We start from the raw sequence: 23448 nt of genomic DNA, 5'->3' as shown, positions 1-23448 counted from the left end.
GTTTAAACACTGTAATATTGTGTATTTTGACTGCTCATCCAAATGACAATTCATCATTTTATATAGAAAGAATGAAAACATGTAAAGTGACAGGTTGAGAGAAAGACAGGGAAATGAATGGAATAGTCTGCAAAGTTAAAGGTCCATTTTATAAAAATAAGGTCAACCACTTGACTCCAGGTCAGTGTTTTTTTTAGAAGACGTGCTGTCTTCATATTGTTTATCCTGTGTGACTTTGACTTTGCATAAGTGGAAGATAATCTTTGGTGGTTGGCTGTTTGCTTACAAGCAATGGAAATAGGTAGCTCTTATCCTGCCAAACAACCTTCCTGGCCGACTCCAGCAGGAAAGCCCTGTGTGTTTAAATATGGGAATGTATGCGTGTATGCTATCCTTGATCTTTTAAGACAACCGTGACATTGCCCTCTCTGGAAACCAGCAAGCTTTTCTTCCCAAAACTCCACTCAGTGCAGTCGAATATAGGCAACAGCACAGAAGTACTGTACCTACCACAAAGATCAGTGTAACTTTTACACGGTAAAATAACGGCCAGTGTAGTCTCGCATTTACATTTTTAATATTAGGAAAACTGCTTTTATGTGCACAAGTCTGACTGAATGTAATCCGGTGATCACGTTTCCTGACAGGTCGTGGAGGAAGAGTGGCGGCTCATGGCGGCACTCTGTCTTCATTCATCGTGAAGAACATTGCTCTGGACAAAACCGACGACAGTAACCCACGGCAGGCCATCCTGCGTCACGCCCAGGACGCTTCAGAAAACCCCTACTGGGTCGCCCCTGCATACACACAGTAAGAAAACCCCACATATCCTCAGTATGAATAATTGACACCTTACCGTTTGTCTTTTCCTCCCTCGCTCATCTTCTCTCCTTTCTGGGTTTGCTCTCATTAGCAGAGAGTGTAAGATGAGCGTGGCGTATGCCATTGTGATGGTGCTTGGGTTTCTTCCTGCCAGTGTGAGACGTAAATGTTTAAAGAGTTGTACAGTTTTACAGGTACACACTTCACACTCCAGAAAGGAGGGTAATGGAAGTCTTCAGATCGCTATCGGACTCAGACAGCTATGTAAATGTGGAACCAAACTGTGAGCCAAATTCATGTGCTGCAAGGAAACCAGTCTCCAGCTAAAATACTGGTGATACACACGATAGTAGATGAATATGATAATGTACACCACTTTGGCCTGCTTGCTGCGCGCTCTCAAGCAGGAAAATAATAGTCACTATCACAGCTGTCTTTGCTTGGCTGAAGGGAACGGCCCTGTAAAAGGCAGGTTTAGATTTGTTTTCTTTACCATGCAACTATAACATCCACACCCTCAACGTCCTTAAGCCTGTGTTTCTTAGAAATTTGTCCAAAGCACGAATATGTTAATATTAAGTATTTGTGCTCTCATAGCTCTGTTATCTCATTATTATCTTACATCTGCTGTAAATGAACTTTCTCTGAAATTGTCTGGATTAACCTGTTAAATCATCCCCCCTCTTTGTTTCCCTTTAGGACCCAGCCGGTGCCGGTGTTTGCAGAGGATTCGGAGGAGGATGAGGAAGCTGAGAAGGAACCAGAGTGGAAGAAACGCAAGATCTGAGGTGCCTCAGCTGCACCTCATTTTATATAACAGCAGACAGGGTGGGCTTGTGTTTATCACCGTAACCACGGGGTCTCGGGATCCATCCCAGAACACAGCGTTACTGTCAGAAACTGTGCATAGGAGCATCAATTATGTTACTTAATTGCACAATCTTAGTCCTCCCTCCTAATGTTGGCATACATGTATTTATGTGCATGCTTCTGTGTTGAGGTGTAGTACATAAATGTGCAGGGATTTTACTGTGCAAGCATATTATAGTTTTATACAGTTTTATGTTCCTCTACCTTTCCTTGCAATTCGGCAAACCACTGGAAGAACTTGGCTTTTTTTTTTTTATAAAATGGAATTTCTATTCGTGATTTCTATTGTCCTCTCCTCCCACATCTCCAGAGTTTGCTAATACCTCATAAATTGTCTCCAGATTGTGTGGTCTCGTTGTCTTCATCAACGTTGAAGAGCAGTTTGCTAGTTTGTAAAAAGTAAAGTTGGTAAAAGTATGGAAACGTGCAGCCAATTCTATTTTAGTGTTGAACACTTTTTTTAATGCTGTGCCGTTTTGTTGGATATGACACAAAACTTCAATCGGCCATCTGCTTATTCTGATTTTTTTTCCCTACATGCTGTATTTCACCTCAAGACCTACATAAAGGAATTTGTATTCTCTTGTCAAATAGTGATATATTTTACCAAAATTGAAGTGATAGATCTGCTTTTGCCAGCTGATCAAAGGAATTCTTCTGCCAAATATGTTTTTTTTATGAGGCACTGACTTAAACCTGCAGATATACAGTACACCCGTTCCTGGCCAAAGCCGGTGTTTTAAATCACTGCTTTGAAATAAAGTTTTTACGGGCTAGTTTTTGCTCAGTTATTAAATTGCTGAATGTTAGTGTAAAATGCTGCAATTTCTAATATGATAATGAATTAAGCAACTAAGATTAAAATAATCGTATTAATGTTGAGGTTCAAATGCTGGCTTTGTCTGTAGTTTTAAACTGCATCTCCCAATCTTTGCCACTAAATGCATGTTGAAGAAGAAGATTATTGTCTCAAATGAGTATTAAAATGAATAATTAACGTTCATGCTCCAGCACCAAAGTGCATTTCATTTCTAGGGGCTCCGATGCTTTCATGCCTTTTTTACGATTAAACTTGGGTTCGGCTACAAACCGTTTGTTTGTTGCATCGTCTTTGTAAAAACGATACTATATAGCACACCTTTAACCTCTATTTTGTTTGTGAATGTTCTGTACAGTGTCTAAAAAGATTCCAAGTGACAGAGTAAGCCACCACAAACAAATCTAATGAAGTCTTAAATGCATCTCTCAGGAATGCAGCCTCCGCCTACAACAACAAACTAACTGTGTTTTTTTGAGTGAAACTGGTTTGTAACAAGAGAAGTTTCATATGGTTACTTCCACTGTATACATTTTTAAATGTACTGGCAAGATGACAAGGAGGACTGGATAATAAGTTCCCCTCTCAAATGGCAGCTGTAGTTTCTACTCGGTGACTTACAATGGGTGAAACCGTAGAGCGGTCTTACATTTCAACCAAAGTTACAAGCAGACAATCGTGTCTCAGTGTCCTGGCAACGTTCCTGTGGTCATAAAAAAGGAATACGAGACAGAGAAACACTAGGACAAGAAATATGGAAGGGCTAAAACAATGAGTGACATTTTTAAGAGTAACTAAAGTGGAGAGTTAAGAGGAGATGGGCTTCATGGGGGGGGGGGGGGGAGAGGCTGACGTCAAGCTCTTCTTGAGGAAAAAGAGTTCTCAGCCAACAGCGAGAGGTGAGGAGTGACTGCAGTTTGATTCCCTCCACCCAGCATGTGATGAACCAGTTGGCACGTGGGAAAGAGAAGCCGTGTGTGTCGCTGAAACCAAAGCCTCAGGGTGCAGGCATTGAGATGCAGACCATTCAAAGGGTCAGTTCATTATAATATGCAAAGAAACACGGTTTACTTGCTGTACTTCCAATGCAGAAGAGGTGCATGAATGCTTATTCCACAAACCTCGTTGCCACTAGTTTTCATTGGAACATCTTTCTGCCCAAATAGATAAAATAGTCCCAAAGAAAACGTTCTTTTTTTAATGGCCTCACGCAACCAGCAATTACTGTCGGCCCCAGATATCATGTTGGATAAAATCACATTGAACAAGAACAAACAGGTTGGACTTAGGTTTGTGTTCTGAACGATGAGGGCTATGATATTCCTAATTGTCCTAATTGGCAACAAATACCATGAGTTAGTTTGTCAATACTTCCCTTCCCATCTGTGGCACTCGGTCATCAGCCCATCGGTTCCCTCTGAGGACTTGAAGTAAAAATGTTAAACCTGCAATAGCTTGTTAGCAGATGCAGAGCAACATTATCATTCATTTGAAATCGTGTACCTGGCCACCTGGTAAATTTAAGTCTGATATTCACTCTTCTTTTAGCTCTGCTTTTGTTCTCAACCATCACCTGAGGGAAATCCCCATAGACCCCCATGTTAAAATGTCTAACAGTGGAAATAAACAGCCTGGTACAAAAAACTGTTTTGGTCTCTGCAGCTAATATCCCCATTCAACTGTATGGGAGGTGAATTTTTATACAACTCACCCATTTAAATCCTATTGAGGCTTAAAGTTATGCTTTATTAATTGAGGGCGTGGCCTCTTTGAGTTACAGGTGCGTGCTGCACCAGTCCGCCAGCTGTCTCCTCTGCTGCGTCACCCGGCCCAACCTCAGCTCCACAAAAGATCCACATTATAGGAGTTCGGCTGTTTCGTCACTGCCGAATGGTGATGGCCAGAGCTGACCCACTTTGAGCTTCACAAACCTATGACGTCACAGAGACTACGTACGTTTTTATAGCCTATGGCACAGATCTATGTGTGAAACAGGTGCTGAGGAGGGCGATAAAACCAAAAGATGCCAAAACACTCTGGATGATGATTTTCTGTATTCGTCTCTACGAGCGAACCCTTCCATATACAAATGGTCATTTTAAACCAGCTTTTATTATAAGGCCTCCACTTTGAAGAGAAATGTAATATATTTTAAAACAAAATTCCATTAATATTCAGAGGCCAAAACTATTTTGAAAATAAACTTGTGAGAGTTGTGACTCAGTATTTTAAGAAATGAGACTTGGACTTGAAATCAACTCTTGTAGTACTCCTGCTATTCACTGTATACACACCTTGAACCCCTCGCTGTTTGTACTGCTGCCATCTTCTCATCAGCATTTACAGATCTTCAGTGGAAACATTCTTCAGCGCCCTGATTTACAGCTCAGTGGCGCTTTACGGGCCAGCGTTTGTTTACTGTATGACCCCGGACTCGTGTTCAGGAATGCACGCCACGCTGCCGAGGCCGCCTCTCAAACCATCCCCGACAATTCTCCATCCGATCCCAAATTTTCATCCTGCAATTTAAAAAAATGACGCCTGTGTAAACACAACCCGGGACAAATTAGCACCATCTGGCACGGGGCGCGTTTGCGTTTGTTGTGCGTGGCAGAATACCAGGAGACAGGCTAATTTAATAGAAACAAGTTTAATTCTGTAAAAAGTTATAAAATGAATATTGTACAAAAATAAAGTTTGCAGAGAGCTTTGGTTCTGTAACACAAAACAAGTGAGACGACATGACACGGGTGTTAACACAATAAGGACTGAGAATGAGAATCCAATCCTTTCCTCTAATATTAACGCCGAGGACGACTTCTTAGCACAAACAGTGGTGAAGATGGGAGGGCTAGTGGTCACTGATTACAGACTTTTTGACGTACGGTATCGAAGAGTGGCGCGGCGCTCCGAAGGCTTCTGGGAAGACTCCTAACTGCACATTCTCATCTGGAAAGGCTTATACGCGAATCAGTTGTTAAAGGGGAAGATGATCCAATTGATGAGGTATGCTGTGATAAAAGCTGGAGTTATTTTTTTTTTTCTCTCTCTGTGTAGTGTTTGGCCTAAATTCAGCTTGATGCAGTGGATTTGTTCTGTGTGCAGGGGGGATTACACTGTAAAGCTGGCTTGCTTGCTGCTGGGTGGGCATAGATACCTTGGTCCCTAATCCGTGCTAACATCAAGACCTACCCGAGGACTCCCTTTGTTCCACTTAAAACGATCCCCCTTGCAGGGTCTCGGTGGGCACAGAGCCTCCTGTTTTTCTGGATGTATGTTTGTGTGTTTTTTTGGAATAAACATGGCTGAACAAGTTATTGCATGTAGAAAGCATGTCGATCCTTTCCATCGTCTTCCCCCCCTGTAATTCCAAAACATATTCTTTTGTCGAAGCGTCTAGTCTTCAGTTATTTACATCAGTGGAGCGATGACAGCCGCTACAGTAGCCGGATCTTCCTTAAACTGCCTTCACCAATGTGGCTTTGCCCAGGGGGATATTTGGTTAAGACTCATGTTAGAGGATCATTTTCAAATCCCCTTTCAGGGAGTAAGACCTGTCTGTCAGAGTCCAGACGGAAACACAAGCGGTCTTGTGAACTTGAAAGCCTATTGGGACGGTAACCGCTGCAAAGCCTCTGCTCAGACTTGGTGCACTACCAAAGGGAGGTTTCGAGTAACGTGCGCTGATAGGCAGGCATTCTGGCAGCTTCTGTACTCTCAAAAGGATGGATCCTCAAAGGCACCTGCAGATCCTCCGAGAGACCACTGCTCTCGTGTTGATTTTTAGATTTCAACTAGGGTCCTATAGATTATTAATTTGAAAATAAACAGTAGCAAAGGGTCATTTGCTGTATGGTCACATTTAGAAATATGAAAATTCTACCCTGACGTCCCTCAAAACGCTCCAAAACAACAGATCTATTTAATTGAAAATCTTCTATTGGTCCCCTCCTCTGTGTCTCTTTCTACCCTCATTTAACTTAACAGCTAACGACGATCCTTTTGCAGTCATGAACTGAGAGTCTGGAATCTAAGTGAAGCGAATAAGCATTATTAGGATGTGTGAGTGAGTGTTGAGCAGGTATGGATCACCCTCTTTTAGATTTTGCTTGAGAAAATGCTCCACGTTGGCACCATCCAGGACAAATAAAAGCTTTTAAATAAATAAGGAAAAAGAAAAAAAGACAATTTCTCTCATAAAATGGATTGAAATAAATAACAATAAGTTAATTCCCATCTTAATAAATATACCTCTTAGACACACGTGTATATATGTATATATAGATATATATATCTATATCTATATATACGTATATGATTGGATTTTATGTAGATGCGTTGCACCAAATGTTTTTTGCCGAACTCGGGTGTATATTTGTCATCCCTTGAATGTCCACATCCAGACGATGCAGTGAAAGTGATTTTAGATTGCAGCTGAATATTCTCCTCGAATCTCCGCGTTCATCTGGAGTCTTAGTTGCCAGCTATGGAAAAACTGATGTTCCTGGGGAAAATGTATTTCTCCAGGGAAAAAAAAAAAAAGCCAACTTAGTCAGAAGTTCTCTTCGCTTCGTTAGCGAAGTGTAACAGTATCGTTTCTCCTGTGAATGAATGCATTTCGCACATTTCTGAACCGTTAAATACTGATCAGGAGTTCTGAGGTGTGAGCACGGACTGTCAAGGTTAAATGTACGCTTCTTTAACCCTCTTTGACGCCACATATGGCCGTAGCCCAGCAGATATCCCAGCAGCTTTGTAAAGGTCATCGTTAGGTCACCACTTCCTCAGACGCAGCCGCACTTCCTGGCAGAATGCTTCTTCAGCGTGTGGTACACGACGTTGTCGTCCAGGAACGACAAGTCGTCGTCGAAGGCGATCGGCCGGCAGCAGGTGCGTGAGGGCGTGTCCCTGTCCAGCTTCTTGTTGTGCGTGAGGTTGTTGAGGATCTTGTCGTAGTTGGTCTCCGCCTCGACGCAGGGGCCGCTGCAGTACCGGAAGATCAGCTCCTCTTTAGTCTGGTAGCCGAGCCCCAAGTCCGTCACGTTGAGGTGGACCTCCTTTAGCAAGCAGCCTCGGGTCTGCACCGATATCCTGTCCCTCCCCTTCTCGCCCCGCCCTCCTTTACCGCCTCGCCCCCGGCCACGCCTCCTGTCGCCGTGTCCTCTCCTCTCGCCTCTCTCGCCTCTGGCGCCCCCTGTGTTTGCTGCTCCCCTCTGTCTCTGCTCCCTCCGTCCCTTGGAGCCGCCGCTGGGCTCCGACGATCTACGGAGTCTGCCAATGGTAGCCTCGATAAAATCCATTACATCATCAAACTGCTCTGGATAAGGACCTGCGATGTCATCTGAAAACACACAGAGGGAACAGATTCACTTATAAAGCTTCGAATAATTCATTCCTGACATGGACTTTCTGAAATGTCACCGCAACAAGGTCAGCAATGAGCTACCGCTTTCAGAGACTTTATGAGCAGATAAGATCCAAATTTAAGTATCCATACGGGGAAAACAGACGCACAAATTAAAGGCAATAAAACCACACGAGGGGTATGAAATACTGCAGAACCAGAAATCTTGGCTAAGGAACATACAAACGTATCGGAGTAAAAGTAAATCACGTCGTGTTAGATGAGACTAGAGTTGTAAAGGGTTGAAAGATTTCCCAAGGAAGTGAACTGGAATTTCAAAAGATCAGGCTACCTTCTTAAAAGAGTGAATTTGTTTAGGAGGCCAAAGCACATAAAAATAAGAATGTAATACCTTATGGCATGTTTTGCTCATTTGCTTGATTTGTAACCATGCATTCAGCAGTGCATTCACCCATTGCATGTACAGATAATTTGCCAGCATCCCATTTAACAGGAGTCAGGCCTCCCCATGCAGTGCATTCTCCCGTCACATGTGCAGCCCACGCTACTGTCCTGTCCCAGCCAACAGACTACACGCTGTCGTAAGCTTTCATTATGTTACTATGAGTAATGTTTATTTGTTGGTATGATATTTCACTTTATAACATGCTACCACATTCTGCTAGTTTTTGCTAGCTGTTACTGGGTGGGCTTGATTGAATATGCTAATTGAGGAGTTTTTATTCATCTATTATTCATTCTTCATTGAACCCATAACTTATGGTTGCACACAATCCACAGCTTTGAATTTTAAAATACTTTTCCCTATTTATTAACATGCTGGCTAACATTCACAACTCACCACATGCCACAAATCTCCCAGAATGTATTTGACAAACGGATAGTGGATATCCATGGATAACATAATGGATTATATGGATTATGTCTGTTTAGAAAAAGACAAATTTCTTTCTGCATATTGCGGCTAACAAAATTACCGCTACATCTCCATTTTATTCCTTAATTTCCTGTTTATTCCCATTTCTCACCTCAAATTTTCACAGAGGCAAAATTTCAAAGGTATACAAATCATAAGCAGTATTTACTTTAAGGGAAAAGTTAACATGTAATATGCTTACACAAAGACTGGACACGGGGGGAATATCACCTTGGCTCCATCCAATAGAAATCTGCCTACTACCACTTCTACTGATAGTTAATGTGTTAGATTGTGTTTGTTTAATCTGTACGAATGTTAAAGTGTTATTGATCTTCTCCTTTGACTCATTCTAAATGCACAAATCCAGATATGTACGTCACAAGTATGAACTGAGTAAATCCATCCCTACAGTTCAACAAACCATCCAGAAACAAATGATGTGCGTTGTTGTTAAGTGTACATGATTAATGGCCGTCCAGCCAGTGTTTCACAAATATGTGCTCACGCAGATGCAGACGAAGAAAGAACAAATGTGCAGATCAGAAACGCCGCGTGCTGATTTATAGATTGGTCTCAGGTGGAGGAATGCAGAGAAGAGTCCAGAGTTGTTCTGGAGGACGTGAGTGCAGGTGCCCTGCTTTCACTCTTTTGCAAGATGGCTGCTGAGGGATGAGTTGGAGGCTGAAGTTCAGAGGGTGTTGTCGATTCCGTTTTGTCGTAGTCAGTGAGGAAGAAAATTGCTAATTTGTTATGATGGGATGCAGGAAGACTGTATTTAGCATTAATCACATGGGCCGACACTTTGCCTGTATTATGTTTTAAATCTGAAACCTGAGTGGTTAAAGGTTGGCCATCTTTTCATCTGAAATGACTGGAACCCTGTTTGCTTTCGCACACCAATTACCCGTATTGTTACAGTAGGCAAAGACCAATTACGCCATGGAGGGAGGCGCAGCGAGAGAGAGCTTTTCAGTCGTGTACGTTCTTCACGGATGTCATTTTACAATGCCAACACTTCAAAGGCCAAATAAAAGGAAATCATTTATATGAAGCACATGCGGCAGCACAGCTCTCCGCCATCTGTTTGCGAGGAGCGCTGAGAACCGACAGAGAGTCTTGGACCCTCCTGTATTACATGTTGATTCTATTACTGGGGTAAAGTCTCCCCTGCTCCGATGCCTGCAGGTCTGGCAACAATGAACCACGTATGAGGATCACGAAGACTTATTGTTCCAAAATGAGCCCACGTGGTCCAACTCTAATTACCCTCCTGGGTCTGTGCGGTGTGTGGATGCGAGTGGAGAAGCCTGGGCGACCGAGGTGCGATGTCTGGCAGGCGGCGTTTGTGGTTAACGCGGCCTCTCATTGCAGTGTCGCCTATCTCTTGTCTTACCTGTTCCCCTGGCGGAGCGCGGGGCCATCCGATCTGCTCCACGGCTGATTGGGCCCGCCGCTCGTATGTCAGGTGAGCCCGGGCCGATCTGTTTAGACACACCTGCCCTTTGATTTCGACGCCTCCTATTGTGTGTTGGCTGACAGGAAGGGTCGCAACACTGTAAAGCTGCTGACAGACTCGGCCGGTGGCAACAAGCGAGGCACTTCACGGTGCAAATTGTGCCGTGTATTTTGTCATTGATTGACCAATAGCGGCCTCCTTGTGCAGCTGCCGCTTTTAGATTTTGACCTTAATAAGTAGGAGAAAACCCAAATTCTCTTTGGCGTCATGTCCAAACCATAAGACGGATCCCCTCTCGGAGCCACAGTGTTGTTGACACTATTAGTATACTATTAACCATAGAAATAGTCTTTGGTTACAAAGCAGTGATGTCACCTCGGTCCAATGAGGTGGCGGGACAAGCATGTTCCATTCCTTATCTAGTTCTTGGCCCGCGTCTGCTTTTCTGCGTGAAGATGAGACGGTGTCAAATCGGTCCAAACAAAATAAATTCCTGCCCACCGCCGCTGTTAAATTGAACGTAAACACTCTCACTTGATGCTTCAGACTCTCCGGTGTTGTCCGGCGTCTCCCCCCCCTTTGGAAATTCCCGCCACATTCACACTGCCATCTCTCAAACAAACCCCATGATTTTTTACTTTTTTTTTGGCAGATGGGTGAAAGGTCATGGGTCTCTATGCAGCAGAGAGGCAGAGGTGAACATAAATAAAGGGAGAAGGGGGGGGAGGAAAGTGGAGGGCGACCTCTGGGATCGGAGCCGTTCCTACTTTTATTCCTGCTGCCGGCTTGTTTTGACATCAGACGTGTGATGTAACCCACAGCAGCAATAAAACAAATTAAGATCTTCCATCCGATAGCCTGCCTGTCTGACAGCCTTATCAGAGTAGGACTCTCCACTGTTGGCTCGACCCACAGGCGATCACTCGACCTGCTCTTTCTCAAGCGTGATTAGTGGCAATGACTTGGCCAGCTCTTATGCCACCTACAGTATGAGCTACTGTATTTGTGCTGCCTACGATTCCGATGCGTGAAGTTGAGATGACTTTTTTAGTTGTTAGTTGCCTGATATTTAATGGCACAAACGGCACACATCTATACTATAATGTGACCCCCCCTTCCCCTTCATGTGGGCCAATCACCCGCCATTCAAGACGGCGCCCGCACACCACAAAAGATTTCTGTCACAACACGCCGCGTGCCTTACATTGATCCTCCATGGAGATCTGCTGCAGGTTGTGTTCTTCGTGCTGAAACGTTGGCTCTTCGTCCCCCACGGACGGGGACGCAGAATCACTGTAGCTGCTGGGGAAATAAGTCCTCTTGGCTGGCTGAGTGTTTTGGTAGAGAGGCCTTGTAGCAACGGAGCTCAGGAGCAACAAACACGTGGCCAAAACATCCCATAACTTCATCTTAGACTCAGTTCCTATGAAGAAAGCTGCAAAGAAATAAGAGCGGCAATTTTTATTTGATGTAGGGAGATAATAATACTAATAAAAATAATAATAATGATAATAAAAATGAAGGGATATAAATACGCCTACAGCCTAATCACAATGTAGACTCACTCCTGTTTATGATGAAGTCACAAAGACTTTGAAACAGTGTGGTCAGAACTGCCCTGACTCATTCTGTATTAATAACTGTGTCATCATGTCCAGAGGCTTTCATCTCCACTTTGTCATATGGGGGTTGTTATCAATATGAATATCAGAGTAAACCTATACCATCAACTTCTAAATGAATAAATTACAACTTAAAAAAATGCCCTCTTCTTATTATATCTACATCATATAGAAAGAATAGTGGGGACATCTGTGCGTAAACGTGTGTTTAATGACCAGCCGCCTACACGTATATCCTCTGACCCATCATAAATGTGAGATGATATATTCATGTTGTTGTGATATGAGGCGAACTCCTGCTCCTAATGAGGCACGCAGGGTGCGCCTCGCACAAAAATGCGTTGGTTGAAGCACGCACCGAAGCGTGTTGGCAACGATCGCCTAAATAATGGTGTGAGTTGGCCAGATGGCGATCCCCAAAGCTTACGTGACTCTGTCTAATGGCATGTTGAGTCTGCAGTAAACCTAAACAGCTATGCATGGATAAATACGGGGCTTACGCGTCCTGTGCACAAGTCCTAACAAATGCACAAGTTGCATTTTTTGGGGGGGGGGGGATTTTGCCGTTTCAACGAAAATGAGCCTATAACTGACGCTCTTATTGCGCACAAATAATCTGAATATTATATGTCAAATAAAATCAAATTAAAAGGTTGCTTCACTCACCTTAAATATGGCCCATGCAGACCTGGACTTGCTTGCCTCTTGGGGGTTAATATCCAAAACAGAAAACGCGACTCATTTGTTTTCCCCCAAACCGAATCGACCGCATGAATCGTCCAACTGCTACAATCCGAAAAATGTCCTTAAAAGAGTTCGAATTCGGCCGATGTCCCGCTGGACATAAAACAAGCTGAAATAGGGCACCAGGTGTGTTTTTCATACTCCGATCCGGGCGAAACCACGCGTCTCTCCGCGCTTCGGAGTCCAAAGGTAGGTGTTGAAGAGAGCGGACCGAGTGCCACCGCGCCTCACCGGGGTACAGTTGCAGTCGCTTGATTAATTAGATGCTAAGTTTCCACGTTGGAAATCCGAGAGAGTTCCACCATCTCCGACGGGAAAGGAGTTCAATGAAGACATCAGCGTCTCCGGCGTGAGAAAAAAAGGTGGACGAGATCTGTTTCCCCCCCCAAAAAGCGCCGTTACATCCAGAACTGCGTTAAATGTTCATAATCACCGACACCTCACAAAAAACCTTCGACATGGTAAACAACAACGGTGGGGGTGTTTATTCTCCATGTTCCTCCGGGTCGGACGGTGTCTCTGCAGCTCGAGGAGTTTCCACGCGCGTCGTCCTCATACTGGACGGAGACGGGACAGATGCCTGCGCATAACACCGCACCGCGCGCAGATGGCAGTTTGGAGAGATTTATAGTTAAGTGCGCTCTGACGTTTTGGACCAGTTGGTGTCCGCCCCTCTTTTATATACCCCTCGCATGAGGCAAAAACAGAGGTCCGCATATTTCTCCCTCTCAAAACCCAGCACCCCTGGAGCCCCGTTCGGAGGAGCGCGGTTTTCAGATGTCTTGGGGATTATGTCACACATCCTGATGTCCTCGGATTAGATTTCAGTATGTGGAATGCGATTTGGAGATGTTCTGTTGCGACGCATGTTTCTAACCTGATCTCTCGCGCGCGCTCTCTTCGCGCGCCGGTGTCGAGTTTCCGTCCGATTGGCCGCACGCGCGCATCTCAAATCCGAGTTCACTCGCTATTTACTAGAACATTTGTGAAATGAAGAGCATTTAAGGGGGTCGGGCTCAATTTATTCCAGATTTATGACGACATGAGGAGCATCTGGTCATTCAATAAGCGTGTTTTTTTGTTTGTTTTTTTGTCAAGGTGAGCCCGGGGCAACACCGCGCACACCACAAAAGACGGGACCAGCTGAGATGAAGCACCTGAGAAAGCCTTCCCATCATTCCTCGTGATTTACAAGCTCAAACACTCGCCTTTCATCTTCCACAAAATTCCACTCTACGAATTAAAACACGTTGTTTGTTTGCGTCCGTGTGCCAGAAGTTCTTCCAAAGAGGCGTTCTGGTTTTAATTCAACACGTCGAACGCAATAAAAAAGGGTAGAAATCCCAGCACTTACGTGTTGGTCCGCGCTATTAAGGCTCGCGGATATGCGTGTGCTCGTGGGCAGACGCTTCTTGTCAATACACGTTTGATTCCGAGCATTTATGTGCGCCCTACCCCTTATAAAGCATCTACACGCCGAGCCAAGTCCTAATTGTATGGATTCCTTTCCGTCATGTTCTCACATGGTTACATTGTGTTTACTCTCTGCTACAAATGTTTCCTCCGAATCCATACAAGTGTACATTTATGGCAACTTGGCCCTGAACTTTTACCTCATTTCATAGACATTATATTCATACAGTGGCAAAACTAATGTGTATTCTATAGATTAACTGTGAGAGTCTGATGTTATTACTGACCCACTGGATCCTCTTCAACTTCCTTTCCCCTTATAAACTATTTTAATTAACTAGTATTAACCAACCAAAATAACTATATCTCTGCATAGAATGTCTCTAATTGTTCTTTTTCCTGTCCTCTTTATTTAAAGGACACATAATGCATAATTTGGATTTGTTTACCTGCATTAATGTCCCAGAAACACTTTATTTCCCTCATACTGTCTTGTCTGAATACACCTGTATTCAAGGGTTATTTCGCAAGCTGTGGGTGTTGATTCTTTACCTTGCATGACAACTGGATTCGAGAGCTGTCACGAGATCACGTGAGATCTCACACCGCATTCAGATCCATCTTTTCAGGCTCTAAGTGTTTGTGTCCGGTAAGCCAATCAGCGCCCTGCGAGGACATCGTTGAGGTGTGTGACTTAATGACACAGGTGGCGAGAACATGTTCTTCCTGGGCCTGACCTTTTCCAGTGGAGGCTTCTCACCACACCCACAGTTTATGAGTTGGTAGGTATTCCAGGAATAACCAAATGTATACAAACAGGGGAAAGTGGCTTTTAATTGATATGTCCCTACATCCTTTAATAACTTGAAGTTGTTGAATGTATGACCCGAGATGTTTTGTATTTGAGCTGTTCGGTCATAACTGAAAGTCCAGTTCCTGTGATGAAGGTGCAGCGATGCTTCACAGCAGCCAGATTTCTCTCTGCCCTCCACACTCACTGAATCATCACACTCGTTCAGGGTAAGTGGACAACTCGGCTACACTTTCTACACACTTCTACAAATAAAAAAAAAGAAGAAAAGTCATTTAATTTGCTTCAGCAGGAATATTAATTTGTTCCTTGCCAGTGCATGCTGGGATAGCCTCCAGGCTGCCATGGACTACGAGCAGGAATAAGCAGGTTAAAAGAATGAATGAAAGGAAATCATACTTAAATAAACAAGCTCAAAAAGCATGAATGTGAGCTGCCAGTGGATTTAACAAAACTCAGAGTCATTTGAAAGCAGAGCAGAAGGTTGTCAGGTCTCTGGTCTCTTCAAGGTTATTTAGAGTTCATCAGGAGAAGTTTAGTGAAGAAGGAGCCGAGGAATCTGAATCTGCTGGACTCAACAATGTCTGGTGTCAAATTTACAATTACATCTCTACTTGGAACAATGAATTCTATTAATTTTATTATTACGTGTATTACATGTTTTATTCTTTTTCAATTTTGTGCAAATTTTATGTTTATGTCAAATACATCTGAATATGGAAATATGTGATAAATTTAGGTTAGATAATGATAATACAAAACATAAATATATGAAAGAGGCAGCAAATGTTAATATTTTAAAAGCATGGTTGAATACTGTATATTCATGCATACAGTGCATTTTAAATGCAATATTATATGAAACATACTGTGTTCCACTTACCTTATAAATGTCTTATTCCATCTATATTGATATGGCTATTAATATCCATGCATAGAAATAACTTCAATTGCACTTTTTAGAGGAATATCACAGCTTCCATGTTTTTTGAGTTGAAACAAATGAGTCAGTTAAGTAACAGAAATGACCAATTGGCAACTACTGTGTTACATGAGGATGAGGTCATTTCTATAATTGAATAATAAAGAAACCAATATAAAGGCATCGCGTTGGGAAACTGTTGGAAATGTTTACACTAACATTTTACAGACTAAACGATCAATTGGAAAAATAATCCTCCTTTTTGCTTGTTGACTTCATCATTGTGACTAACTCTATCTGCTTGGTAGACAACAAACACATTTGATTAATGACTGGGACAGATTTCACATAGGAGATATGTTTTACGTGTCACCACATACACAGCCGCCTCATACGACAGACAGAGGCCCGTATTGTTTATTGATATCTCGCAGCAGAGTCATTCCTCTGTGACTCTCCTCTGTCTCACACGGGCAGAGTCGAGGAGATAATGGTCACTGAAAATAGACCCATCTCACAGAGTCCCTTTATGTGAGAGCGCTGCACGGTCCGGAGGGTGTCATGACTCCCCTGAGCTGAATACTTGAGTGACTATAATAAATATTAATTTGTTTGGAGGAGAAACATGAGTAAGCCGAAACGAATCACCGCCACATGGGGTGTGAGGAAGAGAGGCGTCACTCACACAGAAGAGCCCTCTTTCATTATTTGTGCCTCCGACGGGACAAACACCTCAATGTTTGATGTCATGCCCCCACGGAGACGACGACTGGCCCTCAGATGGAAATAACTGGGATGGCCCACACAGAGTTTATGGACACATAACCATGCCCAGACAAACAATCCAATTAACTGCAGCTGTTTGGGCTTAATCTGGAATTGTATTGAGGTATAGTGCGATAATGACTTGTTTGTTTAGATCAGCGACCTGTTCATAGTTATGTTCTTGTTTTCTGCACTTCATATAATCCCATGACTCACTGTTGCATGTGATATGCAATAAAAGCGGGACATCTGCAGGCATTTCTATAACAAGTTTTATTCCAACTTCAAAATCTCTTCTTTGATGGATGAAATACTTCAACACACTATGCACGAGTCCCTCAGGAGGATTATGCAATAACTATAACTGGATGGTGGGGGGAAAAAACGAAAACCGAAGACGAACGCCAATTCATTTAAAGCATTGTTGTGGTTTGGACAACATGTCCCAGTCCTAAGATCTCAAGGGATCCTTAGGGGACAACTTCATCAGTATTTGGCCCATCAGTTTCAATCCAGTCTGTTAATGAACAGTGATGTTCATTAACAGACTGGCCACAACTAACTAAAGTGGTTACAGAATATAGAATCATATTAATGTTAATGTTGTTTGTTGTTAATACTGCATTCAATGTTTTATGTCCATGTTGTTGCGTTGTTTACATTTATGTTTTGAAAAAAAATGGATGGACTGGTTGTCTCCTCGAAGTGGAAAGTTGTGCTGTGACATGATGACGACTATTGGGTTGAGGTTAGGATTCTGTGCAGGTCAAGTTCATCCACACCAAACTCTCTCATCCATGTCTTTATGGAACTTGCTTTGTGCACTGGTGCACAGTCATGTTGGAACAGGAAGGGTCCATCCCCAAACTGTTCCACAAAGTTGGGAGCATGGAATCGTCCAACATCTCTTGGTATGCTGAAGCATTCAGAGTTCCTTTCACTGGAACTAAGGGGCCAAGCCCAGCTCCTGAAAAACAACCCCACACCATAATCCCCCTCCACCAAACTTTACACGTGGCCCCATGCAGTCAGACAAGTACCGTTCTCTTGGCAACCGCCAAACCCAGATTGTCAGATGGAGAAGCGTGATTCGTCACTCCAGAGAACGCTTCTCCACTGCTCTAGAGTCCAGTGGCGGCGTGCTTTACACCACTGAATCCGACGCTTTGCATTGCGAAACCCATTCCATGAAGCTCTCTACGCTGTTCTTGAGTTAATCTGAAGGCCACATGAAGTTTGGCGGTCTGCAGTGATTTACTCTGCAGAAAGTTGGTGACCTCTGCGCACTACAGCATCCGCTGACCTCGCTCCGTCATTTTACTTGGTCTACCACTTCATGGCTGAGTTGCTGTCGTTCCCAATCGCTTCCACTTTGCCATAATCCCACTGACAGTTGACTGTGGAATATGAAACGCTGCATGGCCAACATGTGGCACCTTTCTAATTTGCTATTTCCCCCAGAATAACACACATGTCATGTAGAATAGGTCTGTTGACATGACTGTAGTTTCTATACCTCTGCTCTGCAGTTTAATTTGAAAAAAAAAAGCAGCAGAGACACTGAGTGGTGATTGAAGTCATTGAGTAAAATTAGACCATGACCAACGTGAAACATTTCTAGCATCTTGTCGCTGTAAGCAGAACTAAAGGTAAAGCAGATATAATGTATTGAAGTCTATGTGCTGTGCACAAATTCACATGCATTGTAGTTGAATTTGTTATTAGTTTTTAGTAAGGTGTTGCTGAACTTTACTTTACTTTTTACTCCAGACGTACAAACCTTGTGATGCTCTTATAAGATTAAATCTTGATAAATAATAATGAATAATTAAATCAGATTATAAAATAGATTTATCCAGTAGCATATACATTAGCTCATGTTTGACCAGACACAGCATTAAAATGTTGCTTTTGATCAATTACTTACCTGATAATATGTACTGATACATAATAGTTATAACAATTTCACTCTAATAACATTTGCGAATGCTGGACACGACCTGGACACAATAGTATTGCGACCTACAGAAGAATTTGAAATCTTCTTCCACCACTGCTGTAAACATAGAGAGCATTAATATAGCAGTTAGCAACTATTTGCTACGTAGAGATGTAGAGGAGTAATGTCTACCTGAGCATTCCCCCTCAGTGTGTGTTGTAATCCAAGCTCTTTTGTGCTTTGTTGACATAACTGGGCCAGCTGTGCCTGCCTTTTTAGAGCATTATAGGGCATGTGAGCGTTCCCATGTCATCATAGCGGAAGCTCCTCTAGTTCCTCTAGTGAACGCTGTTAGCTGCTAGCTGCCAACTCAGCCGTCGCCATGATGAGAGCGGTGTGGAGGCTCTAGTAATGTGTTGAATTTCATATTGAGCCAAATCATGCAGATTTCAGACCTATTCTTTTTATTTTAAACTATTCATTACAAACATGAAGTCAATACAACTAAAACATTCCAATAACTCAGAATTTAAGGACCTATGTTAGATAAGTAAGTCAGTATTTGGCCACCACTATACAAAAAGCACAGGTTGATGAGTACATGATACAATGTGAAAGCCCTGAAATACCAATGGCAGGCTAATGACACCGAGCGTGACGGGCGTGACTTGATTATCCAACAATTAGTTTTTTAAACTGTAGTTTGTGTGGGTGTTTTATTGGGAAAGACCAAACCGGTCTGACGTTAGGATGGCATTAAACTCATTAAAGATCTTCCTTTCATTTTGTCCACCGATAGTACACAGCAGCTCAAACCCCACATCATTGTTTTTTTTGGCTTTCGTGCTGACCATGACAGCGGCCTCTCGCTCTGTGTTCTGCGTGTAGTTGTGTGCAGGAGTGCCGGTTGCCTGCCAGCCTGAGCTCAGCTGTCAGCGGGCACGGCGCCCCGGATCACCCCTTGGCACGGAGGCGGAGAGACAGACAGCAGGTAGGCCGGGGCCCCGATACCGAGGCATTCGCATAGCTTTCAGCTGATCCATTAGGACATGCTACAATTCAGATGTGGCCCGCCGCCAAATGCCCAGCCATTGTGGCGTTGAGAGGCAGTATTTCCATCTGTTTCAGTCATTGCTCAAACATTTTATTGAGTATTTGTTGGCATCGGCCGCGCGTAGATTGTATGTGTGCAGAAGTATGTGCTAGCTAGGAGTATGTGCGTGTGTGAATGTGCGTGTGAGCGAGGCGGGTGTGTGTAAATGAGATCACTTGGTACTATCAAAGTGCAGGCAGGACTATGACACTGTTATAAATAGAAGGGAGGAAGTAAGGAAGGTTAAATCTCTGAGACGCGGACACTAAATGTGTCGAGAGAGAGGGGAGCGATTTCAAAGCCCACATGTCCTTTTACACCCATTTCATTGTATATTTGCATTGTGTGCATTTTGTCGCGTTTCTCCCTCCGTACAGGCTGAATTTTTATTTTTTTGTTTAATCAACGAAATGATCTGATATCGAACAGTTAAACACAACTTTGTTTTCCTCCTCAGAGTCAATACTTGAAGGCTTAGCGTGTAATTACATCGCAATAGCCTCCGCTAGCTGCACGCTGTGTGAACAGTTTATTATTGGTCCAGGGTGAATTATCGCCCCGCGAGCAAATGGGAATCCAGTAAGCTCTCTCCCACGGACCGGTGACTTCACCGGGGCATGCTGGAAAACGGTGAATTCAATGTCCTTCAGATTGAGGAGAGTGCTGAGACAGTTGTTGATGTGTATTATTCACGAATACTGATGAGGGGTTTAGGGAATATGTTCCCTCACTGCAAAGTGTCGGACAGGTGAAATGCACGGCTGGACTCTGAGATGCAATTAGGATGAAAACGTCCAGGTGCACCCGCATTCAGCTGTCTGCAAGACAAAAGATGGATTGGAACCATGAGTTTCCTGACAGAGCTGCTCAACTCCTTGAATTCAGCCTTCCGTCTCCCTCCACCGCCCTCGGCAGCTTGTAATCCTGACCGCTGATATCTACCTGCTATGACTTTGACCCCTGACTTTAGGCAGCTGTCAGTGGCGCCTCCTCATTGAAGACTGGACATGTGGGATACTAACGCTCCTCCCAAAGGTGGCACAGTGTCAGACTCTGCGCTGGCTTTACGGTTTTTAGCATTCAAAGAGTATCCGCCGGGGCCCCCCTCCTACTGTGTTACTAAACAAACAGGGCTGGCTGAGTGCTGACCACAACCACTGGGCAAGGATGAAACGCTCCCTGGGGGAGGGGGGGGGGGGACGCGGGACGCGGTTACGTTGCTTGTTGTCCGATTTGCTTTTGCGTGTTTGTATCGGTTTACAGATCTGGAACTGAGCTATTTTGATGTGTAACCTCTAGCCTTCAAGCAAGCTCCGCTCAAAGTGTGGCGCGCAAAGCTGGGTCTTGACTGTCACAAAGCCTTCCCCCTGTCCCCAACGTAACAAGGTCACACTAATTGGAGGAGGAAGTGTTGAGGATGTCTTTGGGAAAGGAGCGGCGTGGGTTAGCGAGTGATAGCAGAGCGAGTCAGATCCTGTTTCTGCTCCGGTCTCCCCCCCCCCCTGTTCTAATCCAGCCTGGTATGTGTTGAGATCAGAGCAGGTCCCTTTTCACTGCAGCCATCCGGTGGCTGTGCAGTGGGACTTGCTAAGTCCCCATTTCCTCTACTGCTGCACATTCGTCGCTGAAAGCCACTCGACGACAGTCTGGCACAAGCGCACCGCGGGGATCCAGCTCTGTGAAAGGAAGTGGAAAGGAAGCGACCCAACAAGAGAAAAGTCCATTTCAGGTCCTAACCCCTAAGAAACATGGCACTAGACAGCTGTGTGTTCCCCTTGATGTATTTATGTCAGCCGCTTACATAAATACACTGTGACACACATACACATTCACACTCATGCACTCACAGGCCTGTGTGTAAACGTGCACGCTCACACGGTGGCAACGCTAACGCACACAAATGCATACGGTGACACACACACACACACACACACACACACACACACACACACACACACACACACACACACACACACACACACACATATCATGCTCCCTGTCAGTAATACCCAGAGGATATTATGTCTCTCTCAGCGATCTGGACAGTTGATCAGAGCAGCGTGACCACATGGTCACTTTCATGTAAATCACGTAGTGCAGTCACCTTGAAAATAGTTTGAATTGTGAATATGGGAGAGGAATCTTGCTCTCAGATTATTCGTTCACTTTTCCCTCTGTTTATTTTTCTTTCCAACTTTAAAAAAAAATGTATTTCATGGTTCTAAAGACTAATATGGTAGCTTTTTGTAAAATGAAATGACTGTAAATTTTGGCTCATTAAAAGAAAGGGGTTATTTTTGGGGGGTTTCTTACCGAGTGTCACATGAGAAGATCAATGAACCCCTGTGATTGTAGGTCCAGTACCGAGGTTGGTCTCTGATAGAAGGGGAACTGCTAGTCTAGTGTGACCATACATTAAAATACATCCAATAAAATAATCTTTCTTCTAACTTTCTAACATTTGATAGCTGTGGATTTAAACGGCAACTGTTTCGCACAAAAAATGCCAGAAATATCTCTGAAGTCTTGGTAGGAATTTCTGGCACATGTCACCTACTTCCTAGATTCCTCAGGGAAGAGAATTAGTCGAAAAAGGCAGTACTTCAAAAAGAAAAAACTGTGAGACCCACAAAATGTTCAAATGTAGAAATAATGTACATTATATTATTTGCTCTGCCAATGATGCTTTACACACCTCAAAATGACAAAGTATCTACACACCTACGCATAAATGACAATTTCCCCATATGTATCACAGTTGGTCCATCCTGCTAAACAATTTCCATTAAATAGACTTTGATGGACCTGTTGCCTCCAGGCTGAAGTCATAATCCCTTATTGTATGATTAATGCTTAAAAACACACACAAAATCACATACTCGCACTCCCAGTCCTGCAAGCTGCCTACACACAAATGCACACCTCCGTGGCTCTCACACTGTTGGGGTTAGGAGTTCAGATTTTAACTGGGGCCACCCATGTTAAAAATGTATAAACTCCAGGCCCTGCCAGGCGCTCCACATCCATTAAGGACAGATGTGGATGGAAGGGAGGTGAACTTTTCCAGCCCCGAGATGCAGGAATCCGGATTATTCTGAGGATGTGGCGTTTCATATTTCACCACTATTAATTGACTTTTGCCACTCGGGTGCGTTTGAGGTGTGTCATATTGTCACCCAGTCACGCCACCAGACAAACGCTGCTCGGCCGCTCGCGTAATGAGTAAAGCTGTGTCAAATGTGGCCGCAACCTTGAACTTTGTTTCGTCAATAGCAACATAACAAGTGGCTTCCCACCACAAACAGAATGGCGCTTACAAAGAGACAATTGGATGTAATACGGCGATAATCTAATCAGTTGACTTGGGAGTAGAGGTTATGGGAAAGTTGACTTCCAGTGTTTATTTACTTCCAAGGTCAAAGAAATTAGCGATAGCTACCAGTTGTATAGGTGGATCCTTGGAGTAGCCGTAATATGATCTCAGATAGGAACTAATTAAACAGTTATTTATAACCTTGCTGGGCATTGTGGCTTATTAAAGAGAGCATAAACATGCTATCTGACTCCAAGATAAACCAATTTAATACCGGGATGGAGAAATATTTAACTTAACAGGGAATACTGACACATTACGGAGTGTGAACTGCTAGTAAAATGTTGATAATTTGGGAAAATAAGGGATGCTGTAATAATTATGCGTGTTATCATCATTATCGCGACGTTGAGGTCAGATTTATTTGATAATTACGGTGTTTGGCTTCAAGGACAGGAATGATTTGTACACAACAAGGCAGTGAGTCATTCAGGGCAGAGTGAAAATGTCAGACTCTTCTCATTCGTTGTTTTGAGTCTACCTGATAGCTGAAGTAAATGCAGACATACACCCGGGT

At 43.6% G+C, this 23448-nt stretch overlaps 2 protein-coding genes across 3 annotated transcripts in view; one reads left to right on the top strand and one right to left on the bottom strand.

The window, feature by feature from the left end:
- wdr70 (WD repeat domain 70) overlaps window positions 1-2770 on the top strand; it is a 34038-nt gene extending 31268 nt beyond the window's left edge. Inside the window, exons 17-18 of the mRNA XM_084034896.1 lie at window positions 648-810; window positions 1522-2770. Of these exons, the coding sequence (XP_083891022.1) occupies window positions 648-810; window positions 1522-1609 (251 nt within the window). The 3' untranslated portion in view covers window positions 1610-2770. The remainder of the gene's footprint in view (window positions 1-647; window positions 811-1521) is intronic.
- Window positions 2771-5126: 2356 nt separating this feature from the next.
- On the bottom strand, window positions 5127-13318 carry gdnfa (glial cell derived neurotrophic factor a). 2 transcript variants are annotated; one of them, XM_084035486.1, is made up of 3 exons: window positions 12538-13318; window positions 11454-11684; window positions 6662-7850 (listed from the first exon to the last, which is right to left on the bottom strand). In XM_084035486.1, the coding sequence occupies exons 2-3, from the start codon at window positions 11656-11658 to the stop codon at window positions 7294-7296; spliced, it is 762 nt and encodes a 253-aa protein (XP_083891612.1). In that variant the 5' UTR covers window positions 11659-11684; window positions 12538-13318; the 3' UTR covers window positions 6662-7293. The 2 variants fall into 2 exon arrangements, with proteins under 2 accessions (XP_083891613.1, XP_083891612.1); XM_084035487.1 differs by lacking the exon at window positions 12538-13318 and having other exon boundaries at window positions 5127-7850; window positions 11454-11681.
- Between the last annotated feature and the right edge of the window lie 10130 nt (window positions 13319-23448).

Source organism: Eutrigla gurnardus (genome assembly GCF_963514095.1).
Source record: "Eutrigla gurnardus genome assembly, chromosome: 19".
Lineage (NCBI taxonomy): Eukaryota > Metazoa > Chordata > Actinopteri > Perciformes > Triglidae > Eutrigla > Eutrigla gurnardus.
Note: the sequence above shows the minus strand (reverse complement) of the source record. Positions and strands in the feature narration are given on the sequence as shown.

What these genes read in the sequence shown, in the direction of transcription:
- gdnfa (XM_084035486.1), bottom strand. Translation starts at nt 11,658, where the DNA reads ATGAAGTTATGGGATGTTTTGGCCACGTGTTTGTTGCTCCTGAGCTCC. An exon ending in GATCTCCATGGAGGATCAAT is followed by an intron (nt 7,851 to 11,453) that starts GTAAGGCACGCG and finishes GTGTGTTTTCAG; the next exon opens with ATGACATCGCAGGTCCTTAT.